The sequence below is a fragment of the Haematobia irritans genome, chromosome 1, assembly GCF_050003625.1.
Source record: "Haematobia irritans isolate KBUSLIRL chromosome 1, ASM5000362v1, whole genome shotgun sequence".
NCBI lineage: Eukaryota > Metazoa > Arthropoda > Insecta > Diptera > Muscidae > Haematobia > Haematobia irritans.
In genome coordinates, this window is record NC_134397.1 from 147606744 (window position 1) to 147630825 (window position 24082).

General features: G+C 36.5%; 1 protein-coding gene across 4 annotated transcripts in view; it reads left to right on the plus strand.

Annotated features, from left to right (window-relative positions):
* Cow (Proteoglycan Cow) overlaps positions 1-24082 on the plus strand; it is a 503428-nt gene that overhangs the window by 343546 nt on the left and 135800 nt on the right. For all 4 annotated transcript variants that reach the window (XM_075291879.1, XM_075291882.1, XM_075291881.1 and 1 more), the window contains one exon: positions 22470-22572. In XM_075291879.1, coding sequence (XP_075147994.1) covers positions 22470-22572 — 103 coding nt within the window. The remainder of the gene's footprint in view (positions 1-22469; positions 22573-24082) is intronic.

The window sequence follows — 24082 nt, forward strand, 5'->3', positions numbered from 1 at the left end:
ATTACTTGGGTTGTGGTATCTTAAAACTTCTTAACATCGTTTTCTAAATTTTGATTTAGTCCATACATGGTATATATTAGAAAAAAAGTTATGTATAGTTAAGTCTACAAATAATTACGAATCGATATGGGCTTTTTGTACGTAGAGAGCCAAAATTGAAATATGGGGGTCGCTTATATCGGGGCTATATACAGTTATGAACTTGATATGGACCAATTTTTGTGTGATTGGGGATCGATTTATCTGAGGGCCATATATAACTATAGACCGATATGGACCTAGTTAGGCATGGTTGTTAACGACCATATACTAGCACAATGTACCAAATTTCAACTCACTCGGATGAAATTTGCTCCTCCAAGAGGTTCCAAAACCAAATCTCGGGATCGGTTTATATGTACGATTATGGACTGATATGGACCACTTTTGGCGTGGTTGGTAAATATCATATACTACCACCACGTACCAAATTTTAAGCAGATTGGATGAATTTTGCTTCTCCAAAAGGCACTGGAGGTCAAATCTGGGGATCGGTTTATATGGGAGCTATATATAATTATGGACTGATAGGAACCAATTCCTGCATGGTTGGTGGATACCATATACTAACATCACAATGGACTGAATAGTCTAAGTGAGCCTGAATCTTAATCGGGCTGCCACTTTAACCTAACCTAACCTAACATCACGTACCAAATTCCAACCGAATGGGAAGAATTTTACTCTTCCAAGGGGCTCTGGAGGTCAAATCTGGGGATCGGTTTATATGGGGCCTATATATAATTATAGACCGATATCGACCAATTTTTGCATGGGAGTTTGAGGCCATATATTAACACCACGTACCAAATTTCAACTGAATCAGATGAATTTTGGTCTTCCAAGAGGTCCCGGAGGTCAAATCTGGTGATCGGTTTATATGGGGGCTATATATAATTATGAACCGATGTGGACCAATTTTTGCATGGTTGCTAGAGACCATATACTAACATCATGTACCAAATTTCAGACGGATCGGATGAAATTTGCTTCTCTTGGAGGCCACGCAAGCCAAATCGGGGGATCGGTTTATATGGGGGCTATATATAATTATGGACCGATGTGGACCAATTTTTGCGTGGTTGTTAGAGACCATATACTAACACCATGTACCAAATTTCAGCCGGATCGGATGAAATTTGCTTCTCTTAGAGGCCTCGCAAGCCAAATCGGGGGATCAGTTTATGTGGGGGCTATATATAATTATGGACCGATGTCGACCAATTTCTGCATGGTTTTTAAAGACCATATACTAACACCATATACCAAATTTCAGCCGGATCGGATGAAATTTGCTTCTCTTAGAGACCATATACTAACACCATGTACCAAATTTCAGCCGGATCGGATGAAATTTGCTTCTCTTAGAGGCCTCGCAAGCCAAATCGGGGGATCGGTTTATATGGGGGCTATATATAATTATGAACCGATGTGGACCAATTTTTGCATGGTTGTTAGAGACCATACACTAACATCATGTACCAAATTTCAGCCGGATCGGATGAAATTTGCTTCTCTTAGAGGCCTCGCAAGCCAAATCAGGGGATCGGTTTATATGGGGGCTATATATAATTATGCACCGATGTGGACCAATTTTTCCATGGTTGTTAGAGACCATATACCAACACCATGTACCAAATTTCAGCTGGATCGGATGAAATTTGCTTCTCTTAGAGGCCTCGCAAGCCAAATTTTGGGGTCCGTTTATATGGGGTCTATACGTAAAAGTGGACCGATATGGCCCATTTACAATACCATCCGACCTACATCAATAACAACTACTTGTGCCAAGTTTCAAGTCGATAGCTTGTTTCGTTCGGAAGTTAGCGTGATTTCAACAGACGGACGGACGGACATGGTCAGATCGACTCAGAATTTCACCACGACCCAGAATATATATACATTATGGGGTCTTAGAGCAATATTTCGATGTGTTACAAACGGAATGACAAAGTTAATATACCCCCCATCCTATGGTGGTGGGTATAAAAACAAAATCCACATCTTTTATCTACTCGGGTCTTGCGAATATAAATTTTCTGTGACGAACCCTGTCTCCCGCGAGTATACCCCAGCATACCAGGGGAAAACTGTCGTTACAGTGGACGAATAAAAACTACGGTTTCTAGAAGCCCAAGACCCCAAATGGGGAGATCGGTTTATATGGGAGCTAGATAAAACCCTGGATCTTTGAACTTGGCCTGCCTCCAGAAAAAAGACAAATCTGTAGCAAATTTCAGGACGATAGCACCATTATTGAAGACTGTACCGTGATTACAACAGACAGGCAGGCGGACATGCTTATATCGTCTTACAATTTCTCCCTTATCAAGAATATATATACTTTATATAGTCTGTAATCGATATTTCGATATGTTACAAACGGAATGACAAACTTATTGTACCATACCATCACCATTCTATGGTGGTGGGGATCTAAACTGATTTTTTAAGCTTTATTTAACTGGGTACTAGAGCAAAAATAACGCCATGGCATTAAAATGGCCTTTACATTTCATTGCTTAAAATGCATAAATTAATTAAGCATCATTCATTAATCACCTTGGTTCATTACATATTGCATCTGTAGTCCTCACATATGTTACTCTTTTTCTCTTTCTCTATCAATATATACAATTAAGTTGGCAATTACAGTGTTGCCAATAGTTTGTTGAACTTTTCCCCCCCCAAAAAAAAAAAAAAAAACAAAATGGTTCTAGATATTTTTTCGTCAAAATTTAAATCATTTGTACACTTTTATTTTACTCTGTTTTTAATCTATTTGAAACGAAACAAGTATATACGGCCGTAAGTTCGGCCAGGCCGAATCTTATGTACCATTCACCATGGATTGCGTAGAAACTTCTACTAAAGACGGTCATCCACAATTAAATTACTTGGGTTGCGGCCGATGGCAAGGCATCTTAAAACATCTTAACATCATCTTCTAAATTGTAAGTTAGTCCATGCGGGATATATAGTAGACAAAAGAAATGTCGATTAAATACCTATCCATTCAGTTCTTGACCGGTATATATTGGGAAGAAACAACTACGATCCGATATGAAGTTATGTGCTGTAATTATAGAGGCAGAACTGAAATATGGGGGTCGCTTTATATGGGGCTATATACAATTATGAACACGGGTCTACTAAAAATGACTTGACGTTTTGGAAGATTTTGCAAAATATTCCTCTCCAACTATGAAATGCTTCATAAATTTTCAATAGAAATAATATTTTGACAAAATTTTCTACAGAAATAAAATTCGGACGAAATTTTCTATAGATATACAATTTTGACAAAATTTTCTGTAGAAATAAATTTTTGACAAAATTTTGTATAGAAATTATATTTTGACAAAATTTCCCAAAGGCATAAAATGTTGACAAAATATTCTATAGAAATAAAATTTTTACAAAATTTTCCATAGAAACATACAATTTTCTATGGCAATAAAATTTTGGTAGATTATTTTTGGATCGAGTGGCAATCGTGATTTTTCTGTGATTGAGGATCGGTTTATTTGGGGGCTATATATAATATAGATCGATACGGACCAATTTGGGCATGGTTGTTATCGGCCATGCACTAGCGAATCGTACCAAATTTCAACCAGATCGGATGAATTTGGCCCTTTCAAGAGGCCCCGGAGGTCATATCCGGGGATCGGGCTATATATAATAATGCACCGATATGGACCAATTATTGCATGGTTGTTACAGACCATATATTAACACCACGTGCTAAGTTTCAACCGGATCGGATGAATTTTGCTTCTCCAAGAGGCTCCGGAGATCAAATCTGGGGATCGGTTTATATAAGTACTATATATAATTATGGACCGATATGGACCAATTCTGGCATGGTTATTAGAGACTATATACCAACACCATGTACCAAATGTCAACCGGATAAGATAAAATTTGTTTCTCTTAGAGGCTCCGCAAGCCAAATCTGAGGATCGGTTTATATGGGGGCTATATATAACTATGGACCGATGTGGACCAATTTTTGCATGGTTGTTAGACACATCAATGTACCAAATTTCAGCCGGATCGGATAAAATTTGCTTTTCTTTGAGGCTCCGCAAGCCAAATCTGGGGATCGGTTTATATGGGGGCTATATATAATTATGGACTGATGTGACCCAATTTTTGCATGGTTGTTAGAGACCATATACTAACACCACGTACTAAATTTCAGCCGGATAGGTTGAAATGTGCTTCTGTTAGAGGCTCCGCAAGCCAAATCTGAGGGTCCGTTTATATGGGGGCTATAAGTAAAAGTGGACCGATATGGCCCATTTGCAATACCATCCGACCTACAACAATAACAACTACTTGCGCCAAGTTTCAAGTCGATAGCTTGTTTCGTTCGGAAGTTAGCGTGATTCAACAAGCGGACGGACATGCTTAGATCTACTCAGAATTTCACCACAAAGTTTCCTTTGAAATTTCAGGGGAGGTTTGATGCCAGATATTCTTCCAAGCAGAGCAGATCAACTAGTACACTTCCCGTAGATAGATTTAAAGATTTTATCTATGAAAACTATATCAGATTCCCGATTTATAAGAACCATTTTTGTTTGAGTTTTACAGGAATCATGAACATCTCTTATATATGTGCAAGAAAATGATGAAATAACGCTTTGATTTGAAATCTACAGTTTGTAGATTTCCACCCCCATTATTTAGACGATTACGAGAAGTAAAGTCTGGAAATTTTACTTTCAGTTGCAAGCAGTTTTCATAATCAGTGCGCATTCTATACCCTCAAGAAGTGAAATCGGTCTATATAGAGGCCTTACCAAATGGACCGATAAAAACTAAATCCGATACACTTTTTGTTGTCTTAAAATATTTCTAGATTTCAAATTTCAGGCAAATTGGATAAAAACTACGGTTTCTATAAGCCCAAACAATAAAATCATTTCTTGCACACCTATTTATAGTCCTACAAAACCTCCAGATTTTCAATTTCAGGAAAATTGGACAACTACTACGATTTCTACAAACCCAAAAAGTAAAATCGGAAGATCGGTCTATATGGGTGCTATACCAAACCATTGACCGATACTCACCATTTTTGGCACACCTCTTTATGGTCCTAAAACACTTCCAGATATCAAATTTCAGGCAAATGGGATAAAAACTACGGATTCTAGAAGCCCAAGAAGTAAAAACGGGAAATCGGTCTATATGGGGACTATACCAAAACATGGACCGATACTCACCATTGTTGGCACAGCCTTTTATGGTCCTCAAGTAACTCTAGATTTCCCATTTCATGCAAATTGGATAAAAACTACGGATTCTATAAGTAAAATCGGGAGATCGCTCTATATGGGGGCTATACCAAAATATGGACCGATACTCACCATTTTTGGCACACCTCTTTATGGTTCTAAAATACCACTATTTAGATTTCAAACTTCAGCCAAATTGGATAAAAACTACGGATTCTAGAAACCCACGAAGTAAAATCGGGAGATCGGTCTATATGGGGTCTATACCAAAACATGAACCGATACTCACCATTTTTGGCACACCTCTTTATGGTTTCGAGAAATCCAAGGAGTTAAATCGGGAGATCGGTCTTATGGTGGCTATACTAAAACATGGACCGATACTCAACGATTTCGGCGCAACTCTTTATTGTCTTAAAATACTTCTAGATTTTAAATTTCAGGCAATGTGGATGAAAACTACGGTTTATATAAGCCCAAAACCTCAAATCGGGAGGTCGGTTTATATGGGGACTATATAAAAACCTGGACCGGTATAGCCCATCTTCGAACTTGACCTGCCTGCAGACAAAAGATGAGTTTGTGCAAACTTTCAGCACGATTGCTTCATTATTGAAGACTGTAGCGTGATTACAACAGACAAACAGACAGACGGACATGGTTATATCGTCTTAGAATTTCTCCCTGATCAAGAATATATACACTTTACATAGTCGGAAATCGATATGTCGATGTGTTACAAATGGAATGACAAACTTATTATACCCCATTCTATGGTGGTGGGTATAAAAAGCGAGTTATAAAAAATTTAATTAAAAGAATTTCATATGTAACATAGTTAAAACAAGTATATACGGCCGTAAGTTCGGCCAGGCCGAAGCTTATGTACCCTCTACCATGGATTGCGTAGAAACTTCTACTGAAGACTGTCATCCACAATCGAATTACTTGGGTTGCGGTAACACTTGCCGATGGTAAGGTCTCTTAAAACTTCCTAACACCGTAATATATACCACATAGTCCATACGTGGTATATATTAAACTAAACAAGTATATACAGCAGTAAGTTCGGCCGGGCCGAATCTTAAATACCCACCACCATGAACCAAATATTAGAGTTTGCTTTGAAATTTCAGGAGGGCTTGAGGACTTGAGGACACTTCCTGAAGATAAATTAAAAAATTTCACCTATGAGGACTATATCAGATTCTGGATTTATAAGAACCATTTTTATTTGAGTTTTAGAGGAATCATTAACATCTCTTGTAAGTGTGCAAGAAAATTATAAAATAACGTCTTGAGTTGAAATCTTAAATCTGTATATTTTCACCCGAGAAGTAAAATCTGGAAATTTTACATTGAGTTTCAAGCAATTTTCATGATCAGGACGCCTTCTATAACCTCAAGAAGTGAAGTCGGTCTATATATTACCAAAAGTACCGATAAAAACTTAATCCGATACACGTTTTTGTGAGCCTAAAATACCACAATATTTACAATTTCAAGCAAATCGGATAAAAACTAGGGTTTCTAGAAACCCAAGGAGTTAAATCGGGAGATCATTGTTATACTCACCGTTTTCGGCACACCTCTTTATGACCCGAAAATACCTCTAGATTTCCAATTTCAGGCAAATAGGATAAAAACTTCGGATTCTAGAAGCCCAAGAAGTAAAATCGGGATATCGGTCTATATGGGCGCTATATCAAAACATGGACCGATACTCACCATTTGTGGCAAACCTCTTTATGGTCCTAAAATACCTATAAATTTCCAATTTCAGGCAATTTTTATATAAATTGCGGTTTCTATAAACCCAAGATGTAAAATCGGGAGATCGGTCTATATGGGGGCTATACCAAAACATGGAACGATACGGACCATTTTCCGCACACCTTTTGATGGTCCTCAAGTACCTCTAGATTTTCAATTTCAGGCAAATTATATAAAAACTACGGTTTCTATAAGCCCAAGACCCCAAATCGGGAGGTCGGTTTATATGGGGACCATACCAAATCATGGACCGATGCTCACAATTGTTGGCACACCTCTTTACAGTTCTAAAGTACCTCTCGATATCCAATTTCAGGTAAATTTGATAAAAACTGCTGTTTTTATAAGCCCAAGAAGTAAAATCGGGAGATCGGTCTATATGGGGGCTATACCAAAATATGGACCGATACTCACAATTTTTGGCACACGTATTTGTGGTCCCACAACACCTCTAGATTTCCAATTTCAGGTAAATTGAGTAAAAACTGCGGTCTCTATAAGCCCAAGAAGTAAAATCGGGAGATCGGTCTATATGGGGGCTATACCAAAACATGAACCGATACTCACCATTTATGGCACACCTCTTTATGGTCATAAAATACCTCTAGATTTAAAATTTCATGCAAATTGAATAAAAACTACGATTTCTATACGCCCAAGACCCCAAATCTGGAGGTCGGTTTATATGGGGACTATATCAAAACCTGGACCAATATATCCCATCTTCGAACTTGACCTGCCTGCAGACAAAAGACGAGCTTGTGCAAAATTTCAGCACGATTGCTTCATTATTGAAGACTGTATTACAACAGACAGACAGACAGACAGTCAGACAGACAGACGGACAGACGGACATCGTTATATCGTCTTAGAATTTCTCCCTGATCAAGAATATATATACTTTATATAGTCGGAAATCGATATTTCGATGTGTTACAAACGGAATGACAAACTTATTATACCCCCGTCACAATTCTATGGTGGTGGGTATAAAAAGGCCGATTAAATACGTATATAATTAAGTTTAAAGTTTTTAAAGAAATACAATTTTGACAACATTTTCTATAGAAGTAAAATTTGGAAAAAAAATTCTATAGAAATAAATTTTGGATAATATTTTCTATAGAAATAAAATTCTGCCAAAATTTTCTATAGAAATAAAATTTTGACAAAATTTTCTATAGAAATAAAATTTTGACAAATTTTCTATAGAAATAAAATTTTGACAAAATTTTCTATAGAAATAAAATTTTGACAAAATTTTCTATAGAAATAAAATTTTGACAAAATTTTCTATAGAAATAAAATTTTCTATATAAATAAAATTTTGACAAAATTTTCTATAGAAATAAAATTTTGACAAAATTTTCTATAGAAATAAAATTTTGACAAAATGTTCTATATAAATAAATTTTGACAAAATTTTCTATAGAGTTAAATTTTGACAAAATTTTCTATAGAAATAACATTTGGACAATGTTTTCTATAAAAATAAAATTTTTTGTAGAGTATTTTTGGCTCTAGTGGCAACCATGATTATGAACCGATAAGGACCAATTTTTGTGTGATTGAGGATCGCCTATATATAACTATAGACCGATATGGACCAATTTTGGCATGGTTATTAGCGGCCTTAATTGCAAATTTTAACCGGATGGGATGAATTTTGCTCCTCTAAGAGGGTCCGGAGATCAAATCTGAGGAACGGTTTATATGGGGGCTATATATAATTATGGACCGATATGGACCAATTCTTGCGTGTTTGTTTGAGACCACATTCCACGGTCCAAATTTCAACCGGATCGGATGAATTTTGCTCCTCTAAGAGGCTCCGGAGTCAAATCTGGGGATCGGCATATATGGGGGCTATATATAATTATGGACCGATGTGGTCCAATTTTTGCATGGTTGTTAGAGACCATATACTAACACCATGTACCAAATTTCAGCCGAATCGGATGAAATTTGCATCTCTTAAAGTAATCGCAAGCCAAATTTGGTGGTCCGTTTATATGGGGGCTATACGTAAAAGTGGACCGATATGGACCAATTTTTGCATGGTTGTTAGAGACAATACACTAACACCGCGGACAAATTTCAATCTGATTGGATGACTTTTGCTCCTCTAAGAGGCTCCGGAGGTCAAATCTGGGGATATGGGGCTATATATAATTATGGAGCGATGTGGACCAATTTTTGCATGGATGTTAGAGAGCATATACTAACACCATGTACCAAATTTCAGCCGGATCGGATGAAATTTGCTTCTCTTAGAGCAATCGCAAGCCAAATTTGGGGGTCCGTTTATATGGGGGCTATACGTAAAAGTGGATTTTCAATACCATTCGACCTACATCAATAACAACTACTTGTGCTAAGTTTCAAGTCGATAGCTTGTTTCGTTCGGAAGTTAGCGTGATTTCAACAGACGGACGGACGGATGTGCTCAGATCGACTCAGAACTTCACCACGACTCAGAATATATATACTTTATGGGGTCTTAGAGCAATATTTCGATGTGTTACAAACGGAATGACAAAGTTAATATACCCCCATCCTATGGTGGAGGGTATAATAAAGAAAAAATTTTCGATACGATTAAAAGTTTGGATCGCGGCATTCGATCGAAATTTTATGCAATTTCTCTAGCATTGCTAACAGCAAAAAGCGAAGCAGAACAAAATGAAACGACAAAATTAAGTTAGCGGCACAAAATTGAATGTAGAAAAACACATGTTTTTTTTTAAATTTCAAAGTAAAAAGTAAATTGTATTGCATTATATCTTGTGGACCCATATCTCTTTTTACATTCCTCCGCATTCCTTCCTAATTGGAGGATGAGATGAATATAAAATAATTCGGCGAGAAATAAGGAATAAAAGTGCACATTGTTATTGGTGCAAATACATGGGTTTGAAATGGTGTGCACTGTTAGAAAGTCACCTTTGGAGGCTCAATGGTCGATTTCGGCTGACGAAGGAGGCGTTCAAATGGAAAATAATTTTTGGTGGCATGTTAACGTCAATTCTATCGCTTTACAATTGTATGCCGTTGTAAAACTTTTTGCCAGTGGAAGCCTTCATCATTCGCTAACGGTAATTGGTTGATCACAATCTCTTGGATATCGATCTAGCATGTGCACTTTATATATGGTTCTTTGCCAAGCTAGGATGCTCGCTCCCGAACTCGACTATGACCAATTTTTGGTTAACTTTTATAGGAGTTGCATTAGTCCTAAATATTCAAAATATGTTCTTATATGTAAATTTACTACAAATTACCATGAATTCGCATTAAAACTAATATATTTACTATTCCTATATGGCGAAGACAATGTAAAAAGCAAGTAAAAAATGTTTTACCATTGCAATTTACAAATCTAAAAAATTGTCGATCAAAAAACTCAATATCGACTCCGGTGATCCGAAAAATTTAGATTTCGATCAACATTTCTCGATATCGAATGCCGTGATTAGCCCCCAGTTTAATTAAAATTTTCTCTTTCTAATCTGGGTCAGCTCATAGTCTTTTCGTCGGATCATGCCATATTCCGTGTACTCGTTAATCATGCTTTTGCAATAGAATATGTTTTGCGATCAAACTGTAATGTCTGGTTATTGCCTTCATTGACCTGTAGCAATCTGTGAAAATGTTCACGTTTAGTGACCTCGTGTTATTTCCGAGCCATTTAACATATTCCCTTATGGCAAGAACTTTTGCTTGCAGGTGTGGTCCGGTAATCGGAATATGATCTCGGTGTCTGCGTCTCCTCTCACCCATCTTTGATCCATCGGTGTATCAGTTATTTCCTTCTGGCATCTGTTTCGCGGGTCCCATTCTTACTGACGTCACAATGTCACACTCGGTAGCTATGGCAACCTCTGGTATACGATCGTGGATTGTTGCGGCATGCGCCATTTCACCCACCGTCTTCCCTATTATCCTTCGATGGTTTGTCATGTTTCTTGTTTCCAACCATTCTCCAAACATCTTCAATCTCATCCAAGTCATGAAGACTACGCTTTTGATCGGAATCTACCCGAACCTAACCACAACTTGGCAACACTGGACAATGCTCACATGAAGTATATAAAATCCCTAGGGAATTCAATTAATATGTCACACAAAAGGGGTCATAAAACAACGAAAACCAATACACAAATGCAAATTGGACAAATAATGCGTTGCGGTAGCATCAACGAATGTAATTGAATGTAGTCGATGACGAGATGAAATTGTGGTGTGGTGAATTGTGGTGGTATACCATTGCAAGGATTTATATAAATCGAATAATTGTAAAAATAAGAGGCTTTTTCTCAGCCCAGCCTCAGAAAAAAAGTCGACGGAATTTTCTATAGCCGTCGTATATATAACGTTACTTTGGTTCATGGAAATTAGTTTATGTTGGTTTATGTTTAAATATTATTTGCTACACACAGAGAAGAGATTGGTTGGAAATCGGTTGAAGTAATGAAAATTCTACATTTATAATTAAATATCAATTGCCCCAATCTATGTACTATATTTGCAATCATACATGGGTCTCTACTACAATGTTTCGATTATTTCAATGGATTTACGTTTATGATAGAAGACAGACAGTTGTAGGAGCCAAATGTCTCTACTTTAAAAAATTTTGCCCGTATTCGGATGACACAACCTGCCGTAATTAGTTGTCGTAACTGTCACTTTGTTATCACAACTTACGGATGGCTTTCACAACCGAATCCCATTTGAATTATTGTACAAATGTCATTTCTATTAAAATATTAATTTCATGTCTAAGGAAGACGTATTTTTTTAATTTTTAATCTTCTAAACATAATTTGTTACCTGGAGAACTCGGAATGTAATAGATCGGATGAGAAATGCACTTCCACAATGGTCAAGGAGTGCTCCGAGACACCACTTTAATGTACCAATTTTCACAGTTCCAACAGGTATTTAACCCTAGCATCCAGTCTGTGATTTGATCAATTAATCAAAACTTTTGTCTTTTAGTTTAGTCAAATACTGGCCAGAGAGGTTGACAACTTAATTCCGTGCTAAAGCAAATATAAACTCTCTCGATAGCTGGCAACGTCGGCAAAAAGTAAATACTTGTAATCTGCTATAATCTCAATAGTAACGATTTTCACCATTTTACGTACATGTCAGCTAAACAGGTGCAGATGTTCATGCAATATGTTACGAGATGAGTCTTCAAGTAAATTTCTTATGTGTCCTCCATTGAGTTGGGTATTATACCCTCCACCATATGATGGGGTGGAGGGTATCGAGATATGGCTCTGAGACCCCATAAAGTATATATTCTTAGTCGTGCTGAAATTCTGAGTCGATCTAGCCATGTCCGTCCGCCTATTGAAATCACGTTAACTTCCGAACGAAAAAAGCTATCAACTTCAAACTTGACACAAGTAGTTGTTATTGATGTAGGTCGGATGGTATTGCAAATGCATATTGCCCACATATAAACCGACCCCCCAGATTTGGCTTGTGGATCCTCTTAGAGAAGCAACATTCATCCGATTCGGTTGAAATTTGGTACGTGGTGTTAGGTCGATATCGGTCCGTAATTATATTTAGTCACCATATAAACCGATCCCCAGATTTGACCTCGGGAGTCTCTTGGAAGAGCAAAATTCATCCGATGCTATTGAACTTTGGTACGTGGTGTTAGTATATCGTCTTTAACAACCATGAAAAATTGGTCCATATCGGTCTATAATTATATATAGCCTCCATAGAAACCGATCCACAGATTTGACCTCCGGAGCCCCATAATTCATTCGACTCGTTTGAAATTTAGTACATTGTGCCAGTATATAGCCGCTATCAACCATACAAAGACTGGTACATATCGGTCTATAGTTATATAGCCCCCATATAAAACAAACCCCATATTTTAATTCTACACGCTCACAAAAAATCGCTTCTGTAACATATACTCCCAAACATATTTTGCTTCAAGCATATACATTTTTGGGTATTGCCCAAACATTTATATGTTTGATCTCTTCCAATATATAATATGTTTGAAAGCATATTGGTCTAAACAATATATGTTTGGGTAGTCTAAGTTCCAAACATTTTGTATTTTTGCATCCAAATTCAATAATGTTGTCTTCCAAAAAACAATATGTTATTATGTGAACATATAATATGTTTGGAAGCATTTTGCGCCCAAAAATATTATATGCTTAAAAACAATTCTCCCAAACAATATTGTGCTCAAAATTTTATTTAGTTATTTATATATTTACAATCATAATGAATTATGAAAATAAACAGGTAATATAGGTGCTAACAACATAGGTTTTCGACATGAATGCTCAAAATTATGTTTCTGCCCAATTGTATATTCCCCCATATCTTTCTCACTTCCACGAGATTTTTTAGTTCTTAGCACCTTTTTCTGTAATACAAACATTGTAGAATAAATTCTTCAATTTTATGATTTTTTTTATTTTAATTTTACCTTTTACCGGACGGGGATTCGAACAGCGGACCATACAGTTTGTAAGGATCAAAGAAGTAGCTGATCAATTGCCCAAGGAAAAATAAAATGTTAATTTTGTAATAACAAGCAACAACCACCAACTTAATTCAATATCGCTCCCTATTAAATAGCGCTCCAAGCTACTAAACACATATATGTTTATAAGCTATTTCTAAATTAATATATGTTTGCATCCAAGCATATTATATTTACAAACATTTTATGTCCCAAACATAATATGTTCTAACATATTAACATATATGTCCCAAACATGTTATGCTAGTTTATGAACATTATAAGCTTGCACTCCAAAATATTGTGTTTAAAAATTTGTGTTCCAAACATATAATGTTTATAGCCAAACATATGAAAAACAGTCTTTTTCATCCGTGTAGCTCTCTAATTAACGCGCAAAAGTTCATATCGGTTTGATCTTTCTGCGTATTTAGTTGTTTTCGATACGAACATATATTAATTAATTTATTAATGAATTTTTATTTTGTTTGTAGTAAAATTGTTTTGCAACATAGGATGATGCGCAAATTCATGGCGAAGGATATACGAGATGATTTACAACCAACTTAATCGCTAAAAATTATAAATTGTAATTTTCATTATTTGATATGAAATACAATGAATTAAGATTTATTTTCATTTCATATTTTTAAATAAAATAAAATATAATATTTAATTGGGAAGGAATTGGTTTTTAATTTGGCCATGAGTATTATTAAGGTTGGGCAACACAACCGAATGATGAAGGTAGCTACAACCAATGTCGTCGGCAGACCCAACCAATATCACATTAGGCATTGGTTGTGTCGACCGAATCAGTCGGGTGACACAACTGCCAACTGATAGTTGCCACAACTGCCAAAAGGAGGTTGGCAATAAATTCGGTTGTCACAACCAATCTGTATTGTCTGTGTATGTTTAAATATTATTTGCTTGTTTTCTTAGTATTATTGCTGTTTTGATTTCAGCTTAACACCATGTGTTGACTAAACTACAAGAGTAGAATAGCCAACAGAGGAATAGTATATTTGACAATTTGCTGAAATTAAAACAACAATAATGATTGAAGAATAAACCAACAATAACAAACACAAAACAATTTTTTTGCTTACTTTAATGGCAAAAAGTAAAAATGAGAAAGCAGTTTTATATACAATTTTACTAAATACACAATTAGCACAAAATAGGTCAGATCTTTTTAAAATGAGTAATTTTTATTGAAGTTGTATTACTAAGATAATCATTCTAAGACCACAAAGAGGTGTGACGAAAATGGTGTATATTAATCCATGTTTTGTTATAGCCCCCTTATAGACTGAACTCCAGATTTACTCTTTTACCCTAATTTCTATCCAATTTGCCTAAAATTGTAAATCTAGAGTTTTTAATCCATAAATAAGTGCCCTTGTAAATCGGCCCTCCAATGTGGGGTCTAGATTCTATTTAAGTGTGCTGAATATAAAGGGTGGTTAAAATTTCAAGGGCCGATGTTGATTTTGAATAAAACACAAACTATTTCGGAAATTATTGTAATTTTATTTTATTATGACATATTGGTATTTTTCAATTATGTATGGAACAAAATATCGGCCAAATGGGCGCCGCGACCTCGATGGCACACCTTCATCCGATGGTCCAAATTTTCGATGACGCTGAGGCATAATGGATGTTCTATGCCGTTAATGTGCCGAATTATCTCATCCTTTAGCTCTTGAATTGTTGCTGGCTTATCGACGTACACCTTTTCTTTCAAATAACCCCAAAGAAAAAAGTCCAACGGTGTCTAATCACATGATCTTGGCGGCCAATTGACTTCGCCATTACGTGAGATAACACGGCCATTGAATTTGTTGCGCAAAAGAGCCATTGTTTCGTTAGCTGTGTGGCAAGTGGCACCGTCCGGCTGAAACCACATATCGTCCACATCCATATCTTCCAATTCGGGCCATAAAAAGTTCGTTATCATCTCACGATAGCGAACACCATTCACAGTAACTGCCTGACCGGCCTCATTTTGGAAAAAATACGGCCCGATAATGCCGCCGGCCCATAAACCGCACCAAACAGTCACTCTTTGTGGGTGCATTGGTTTTTCGACAATCACTCTTGGATTCTCATTCGCCCAAATGCGGCAATTCTGTTTATTGACGAATCCACTGAGGTGAAAATGTGTCTCATCACTGAAGATGATTTTCTTCGAAAATTGATCATCCACTGTTGCCATTTCTTGGAACCATTTAACACGTTGGTGGATTGTATATCCCTCCATGGTTCAAATTGAGTAAGTCTGAAATAGAGAAATGTCAAATAAAATTCGGAAATAAAACTTGGCGTTTAGGTATGGTTCACATTCATCGGTGCTTATTTATGTATCGGTGCTTATTTAACTCCTTGGGCTTCTAGAAAACGTCGTTGTTATCCGATTTGCCTGAAATTGTATACTGGTAGGATAGACCCACATGCCAGAAGAGGCATTCAATAACGTCCATCCGAGCTCAATATTAAATGGACTGGCAACTCTGAATGTTGATCCAGGGATAATTAGGCTGCTAGACGAACTGCTAATGAGGAGACTTATTTCAGCGACACTAGGACAAGCAAATATACAAAGGTATGTGAACAGAAGCACTCCCCAAGGAGGGCTTCTATCACCTTTTCTTTGGAATGTTGCTATAAACAACCTTCTGGTTTCCCTAGAAAAATAAAGGATAAAAGTGGTGGCATACGCAGACGATGTGGCTCTAGTAGTCAGGGGAAAATTCTCATCCACAGTCAGAGATGTTATATACACAGCCCTCCTGATGACTGAGAAATGGGCGAAAGAGAATGGTGTAAATGTAGTGTAAATCCAGCAAAGACAGAACTAGTCATGTACTGCAAAGATCGCAAAACTCCCACGGTTACCTTAGGGGGTATTGAAATTCCCTTGGGTGAGTGTGCAAAACACCTTGTCGTCATTCTGGGCACTTTGGGCTTAATATTGAAGAAAGAGCGAGAAAAGCCACGCTAGCTTTGTACTCGTGCAAAAAGGCAATTGGAAACAAGTGGGGACACGGCAGTGGTTAGACCTATAATGCTATATGGTGTTGTAGTCTGGTGGCCGGCACTTCAGCAACTGACAGGTTTAGATAAAGTTCAGCGTATGGCGTGCTTGTGTATCTCAGGCGCATTCAGTAAGACAGGAACAGATTCCCTTAATGCCATGCTGCATCTATTGCCTTTTGACATCTTGGCCAAACAGTCAGCTGTAACAACGGCTTTGCGGTTGCACGAGCTATCGCTGTGATCGGAAAAAAGGTACGGTCACAGTTCGGTCCTCAAAATAAAAATAAAAACACTCTGACAAAACCACTTTTAGACAAAAAGTTTGAAACTCTAATTCCCAACAGAGAGGCGTGGTGCACACAGACCCCAGGTAATAAATGCTATATAGAGTTCTAAATACACTGATGGCTCCAAATTTGATGGACAAGTGGAGTTTCGATTTTTCTTTTTAAATTTAATATGGTGAACCGTTTTCAAGTTATTCCAAAATATGTAGCGGAAGTGCCTCGGTTTTGAACATAACGGTATATCTCGAAAAGTTGAGCTGATAGAAAAAAAAAACAAGTACAAATTTGGATTCAGCGTCCCAAATAACCTTAAAAACAATATTCAGTTCTTAACCCTTTTGAACCCGAGTTTTTATCGGTACAGCTAAAATTAAATTAAAATTATTAAATTAAAAAAAATCCGAAACTCCCAAACAATATTCTCTTTAAGTTGTGCTTAAATTGTTTTTCAATTTTCCAAGTAGTTTTAGAGATGGAATATTACTTGGGAGTTTCGATTTTGTGCAAAGTGCAAATTTGGATTCAGCGTCCCAAATAACCTTAAAAACAATATTCAGTTCTTAACCCTTTTGACCCCGAGTTTTTATCGGTACAGCTAAAATTAAATTAAAATTGTTAAATTAAAAAAATCCGAAACTCCCAAACAATATTCTCTTTAAGTCGTGCTTAAATTGTTTTTCAATTTTCCAAGTAGTTTTAGAGATGGACTATAACTTGGGAGTTTAGATTTTTTTTAATTTAATATGTAGCGGAAGTGCCTTGATTTTGAACATAACTGTATATCTCGAAAATTTGAGCTGATAGAAAAAATCCATAATAACCTTAAAAACAATATTCAGTTCTTAACCCTTTCGACCTCGAATTTTTATCGGTACAGCTAAAAAAAAAATTTACTTTTAATCATGGTGAAGTCATTTAAGAAGCGTCTAGGCGAAATTTCGGGTCGCCACGCCCATTCGTTTGGGCGGTATAGAATGTTGACTGTGGGTAACTTTAGGCAGTTGTGACTATAAAATGGTTTGTTTTGTAATGATAGACGTATTACGTTTTATTGGACTTTTTATTTAAAGTTTGTTGTCATTTTTACAGTAAATATATACTTGGCTGCGCACGTGAGTGAAATTTCACTCACGCTCAGGCACATTCACGAAAAAATATTTGTACTCACGCACGCCATGGGGGTAGGAATTCACGCCCACGCAAATTCACGAAATGACAAATAATACTCGCGCACACGCTCCCGCACGATTCACGACAATTTTCGAAATTCAATCTCGAGATTTACGAATATTTTCGGAACACGGCAATTTTTGTGGCTCAATAAAATATTCGCAATTCACGAAATTTCTCGCGACTCACGACAATATTGTTCTTTCACGAAAATGTTCGTGATACAACAATTACCATTCACGAAAATTCTTGTGATTCATGACAAATCTCATGACTCGCTGCAATTACTGATGAGTAATTAACATTCATAACTCACGACGGAACAATTAGCAAAATTTAATTTTTTGTGTCTCAGTTTTATCGTGAGTATGAATTTTATCGTGAACGTGTACTTTATCGTGAACATAAATTTTATCGTGAACGTGAATTTTTTACCATGAGCGTGATTTCGGAGAAATTTTACTGACTCACAATCACGAACACAATCTGAATTTTTACTCACGCACGACTAATTATACCCTTCACCACTACTGTGGTACTGGGTATAATAAGTTTGTGCATTTGTATGTAACGCCAAGAAGTAGTAGCGATGTCCGTCTGTCTGTCTGTCTGTCTGTCCGTCTGTCTGTCTGTCCGTCTGTCCGTCTGTCTGTCTGTTGGTTTATTTTTGTGTGCAAAGTACAGCTCGCAGTTTTAGTCCGATTGTCCTAAAATTTGGTATAGGGTCCTGTTTCGGCTCAAATACGATCCCTATTGAAAAATCGGTTCAGATTTAGATATAGCTGCCATATATATTTTTCACCGATCTGGTCATAATTGGCGTGTATATCAACCGATCTTCCTCAAATTCCGTACATCCGAATATTTTATGAGTCTCGCAAAACTTGCAAAATATCAGCCAAATCGGTTCAGATTTAGATATAGCTCCCATATATAGCTTTCGCCCGATTTACACTCATTTGCCCACAGAGGTCAATTTTTTGCTCCGATTTAGTTGAAATTTTGCATAGGAAGTAGAATTAGCATTGTAACTATGTGTGCCGAATTTGGTTGAAATCGGTTCAGATTTGGATATATCTCCCATATATAGCTTTCGCCCGATTTACACTCATATGACCACAGAGGTCAATTTTTAACTCCGATTTAGTTGAAATTTTGCACAGAGAGTAGAATTAGCATTGTAGCTATGCGTGCCAAATTTGGTTGAAATCGGTTCAGATTTAGATATATCTCCCATATATAGCTTTCGCCCGATTTACACTCATATGACCACTGAGGCCAATTTTTTGCTCCGATTTAGTTGAAATTTTGCACAGAGAGTAGAATTAGCATTGTAGCTATGCGTGCCAAATTTGTTTTCCATATATATGTTTTTCTGATTTCGACAAAATACCAACATTTTCCTTGTAAAATCGCCACTGCTTAGTCGAAGAGTTGTAAAAATTACTATAATTTTCCTAAACTTCTAATACATATATATCGAGCGATAAATCATAAGTAAACTTTTGCGAAGTTTCCTTAAAATTGCTTCAGATTTAAATATTTCTCATATTTATACCCTGCGCCACACTGTGAAACAGGGTATTATAAGTTAGTGCATATGTTTGTAACACCCAGAAGGAGACGAGATAGACACATGGTGTCTTTGCCAATAATGCTCAGGGTGGGTCCCTGAGTCGATATAACCATGTCCGTCTGTCCGTCCGTCCGTCCGTCTGTCTGTGAACACATTTTTGTGATCAAAGTCTAGGTCGCAATTTAAGTCCAATCGCCTTCAAATTTGGCACTTGTTCCTAGTTTGGGTCAGAATAAAACCATATTGATTTTGGAAGAAATCGGTTCAGATTTAGATATAGCTCCCATATATATCTTTCGCCCGATATGCACTAATATGGACCCAGCAGACAGAGTGTTATACCGATTTGCTTGAAATTTTGTACAAACATAACACTTAGTCGTATAGTCAAGTGTGCAAAATTTGATTGAAATCGGTTCAGATTTAGATATAGCTCCCATATATATCTTTCGCCCGATATGGACTTATATGGCCCCAGAAGCCAGATTTTTTTGCCGAATTTGTTTGAAATTTTGCACAGACAATAGAAGTAGCATTGCAGCTATGCGTGCCAAATTTGGTTGAAATTGGTTTAGATTTAGATATAGCTCCCATATATATGTTTCACCCGATATTGACTAATATGGTCCTAGAAGCCAGAGTTTTGGCCCAATTTGATTGAAATTTTGCACAGGGAGTAGAATTAGCATTGCAGCTATGCGTGCCAAATTTGGTTGAAATCGGGTCAGATTTGGATATAGCTCCCATATATATCTTTCGCCCGATATGCACTTATATAGACCCAGAAGCCAGAGTTTTATCCCGATTAGCTTGAAATTTTGCACAAGGAGTACAATTGGTAGTATAGTCATGTGTGCCAAATTTGATTGAAATCGGTTCAGATTTAGATATAGCTTCCATATATATTTTTCGCCCGATATGGACTTATATGGCCCCAGAAGCCAGAGTTTTGGCCCAATTTGGTTGAAATTTTGCACTAGGAGTACAATTAGTAATATAGTCATTTGTGCCAAATTTGATTGAAATCGGTTCATATTTAGATATAGCTCCCATATATATGTTTTTCTGATTTCGACAAAAATGGTCAAAATACCAACATTTTTCTTGGTAAATCGCCACTGCTTAGTCGAAAAGTTGGAAAAATTACTATAATTTTCCTAAATTTCTAATACATATATATCGAGCGATAAATCATAAGTAAACTTTTGCGAAGTTTCCTTAAAATTGCTTCAGATTTAAATATTTCCCATATTTTTTACTAACATTGTGTTCCACCCAAGTGCATTAGCCGACTTAAATTTTGAGTCTATAGATTTTTTAGAAGTCTAACAAATTCTGTCCAGATCGAGTGATATTTAAATGTATGTATTTGGGACAAACCTTTATATATAGCCCCGAACACGGATGTGATATGGTATCGAAAATTTAGATCTACAAAGTGGTGCAGGGTATAATATAGTCGGCCCCGTCCGACTTTAGACTTTCCTTACTTGTTTTTGTTTAGTTCCGTTCACACACATTCATGAGATTTAGTTTAAATTTTATTCACAGCAATGTCTTGTTTTGAACCCATGCCAGTTAAAAACTGGCGGTGTAAAAAAAAACCAAAGTATAACAAAGCGCCAATATTCGTGCTAATCCACCAGTATGTTGCCAAGAAAGCCGATATCTATGGCTTCCTCCTTTTTTCCTTTCAAATTTCCTTTCAAATACCTCTCCAGCACTGTAGATATGTTTTCCACATCATCGCCGCATTCCTCGAACATCCCAATCGAAGTTCACAATTTGTTCAAAATTATTATTTTTTAAACCTTTTTTATCTAGGTCTCATGTCCAAAAATATGTAATTTTACTACCACAATGGCCAAAAGTTGCCCACATGCATCTTTTCAATTTTAAAAATTTCTCACATGTTGGTTTTTTGCAATTCTAAGATTTGACTTCCACAAATATTTTATTTGATACGTACTACGACCGATTTAATAAAAACTTTTAACATGGCTGTAGTAATTTTTGAAAAAAGTCACATGTATAAAAACCTTTGCCCAAATTCGCAAATATTTTTTTCTTGAGGCACATGCGTACTAATGAAACAAAAAATTGCTACTTAACAACCAAATAAATTATTTTTTTATTTAACTTGAAGAAAACACTTGTACTCGTAGCTTTCAATACAGCTACAGTTTTATGAACAAAAACAACGCTGACAGTGAGTCTCAAAACACAAAAAGTTGCCCACAGTCAACTTTAGGTTCGAAAGGGTTAATCAACAGAACCATTGTTTCCTTGTGATATCAAAAATCAGTATTTTCAAATTTTTGGCCAAAGAATTCATTCAAATGTTAACATTAGTTTTTTCTTTTTGACCCATATTGCTTTCGTTCGTTTCTAACTCGACAATAAAATATGAAGTGACCTGCATCTCGATATATCAAATTTCTTTCGTTTGAAATACGAGAGAAAGCTATCGATAGAGGGCATACATACAAGCATTGCACTTCGTATAGCGTTAAAAAATTTCAGCCTACAAATTTTTCCTTCAAGATATTCTTCAATTCTGCAAAAAGTATGAACCAATTTTTTTATCATATTGTGTTTAGAAAAAGTTTTATTTAAATTTTATTTGTTTAAAAAAGCCTACATTTTCTTTTATGATGGGTTCACTTTATTTTTTCGAGTGTAGAGAACGTCATTTAGTCGGTCGTACATGCCTCTTAATATTTAAATCAATTAACACTAATTGAAATTTAATTAGCTTAAATAAATTCTCCAAGGATTACAATAACAATTGTTTGAATTTGCCTTTTTAATTGCAGGTTAATAAAAATTCACAAATGATTTCAAAGAATTCCCTATCTGGCATTGGCAGCAATTCCGGTCTGAACGGTGAACGCAAACGTTGGATACTCGATCCCACAAGTAAGTATCCACTTCAAAAAAAATAGCCAAAACAGGTAATTGTTTTTACATGGTTCATGGATGCATGCAAGCGAATGAGGGAATAATTGGAGTAAATTATGTAGAACATTTAAACAGAAATTTAACTAATAAGAAATTATTTGTGAAAGCATAGAGAACAAAAACTGTAAGATTTGCAAAAGATGTTAAGAATGTATGTTAAGAATAAATTACCGAAGGAAAGATTTTGCGCCATAAAATTGAAGATTCGATGGTTGCCTTTTATATTTCGGGATTGCGTAACTCTAGTGTTGCAATCTGCCAACTGACTGCTCCATCATAAAACTTGCCATTTCTGAGGTTAAACGTACTCAGAGATTTTTTTCTCGGAGAGGAGCCTCCCTTGTCCGATATTTATACGCTCCACCATAGGATGGGGGTATATTAACTTTGTCATTCCGTTTGTAACACATCGAAATATTGCTCTAAGACCCCATAAAGTATATATATTCTGGGTCGTGGTGAAATTCTGAGCCGATCTGAGAATGTCCGTCCATCTGTCCATAACGCTAACTTCCGAACGAAACAAGCTATCGACTTCAAACTTGGCACAAGTAGTTGTTATTGATGTAGGTCGGATGGTATCGCAAATGGGCCATATCGGTCCACTTTTACGTATAGCCCCCATATAAACGGACCCCCAAATTTGGCTTGAGGCTCCTCTAAGAGAAGCAAATTTCATCCGATCCGCCTGAAATTTGGTACATGGTGTCAGTACATGGTCTCTAACAAACATGCAAAAATAGGTACACATCGGTTCGTAATTATATATAGCCCCATATAAACCGATCCCCAGATTCGGCTTGCGGAGCCTCTAAGAGAAGCAAATTTCATCCGATCCGGCTGTAATTTGGTACATGGTGTCAGCATATGATCTCTAACAACCATGGAAAAATTAGTCCACATCGGTCCATGATTCTATATAGCCCCCATATAAAGCTATCCCCCGATTTGGCTTGCGGAGCCTCTAAGAGAAGCAAATTTAAGCCGATCCGATGATTTGATACATGGTGAAAGTATGCAAAAATTGGCCCACATCGGTCCATAATTATATATAGCCCCCATATAAAGCTATCCCCAGATTTGGCTTGCGGATCATCCGATCCGAAATTTGGTACATGGTGTTAGTATACGGTCTCTAATGACCGTGGACAAATTGGTCCACATCGGTTCATAATTATATATAGACCCCATATAAAACGATCACCAGATTTGACCTCCGGAGCCATCTGATTCAGTTGAAATTTGGTACGTGGTGTTGATATATGGCCTCAAACACCCATGCAAAAATTGGTCGAAATCGGTCCATAATTATATATAGGCCCCATATAAACCGATCCCCAGATTTGACCGCCGGAGCCTCTTGGAGCAGCACAATTCATCCGATTCGGTTGAAATTTGGTACGTGATGTTAATATATGGTATCCAGCAAACATGCAGGAATTGGTTCATATCAATCCATAATTATATA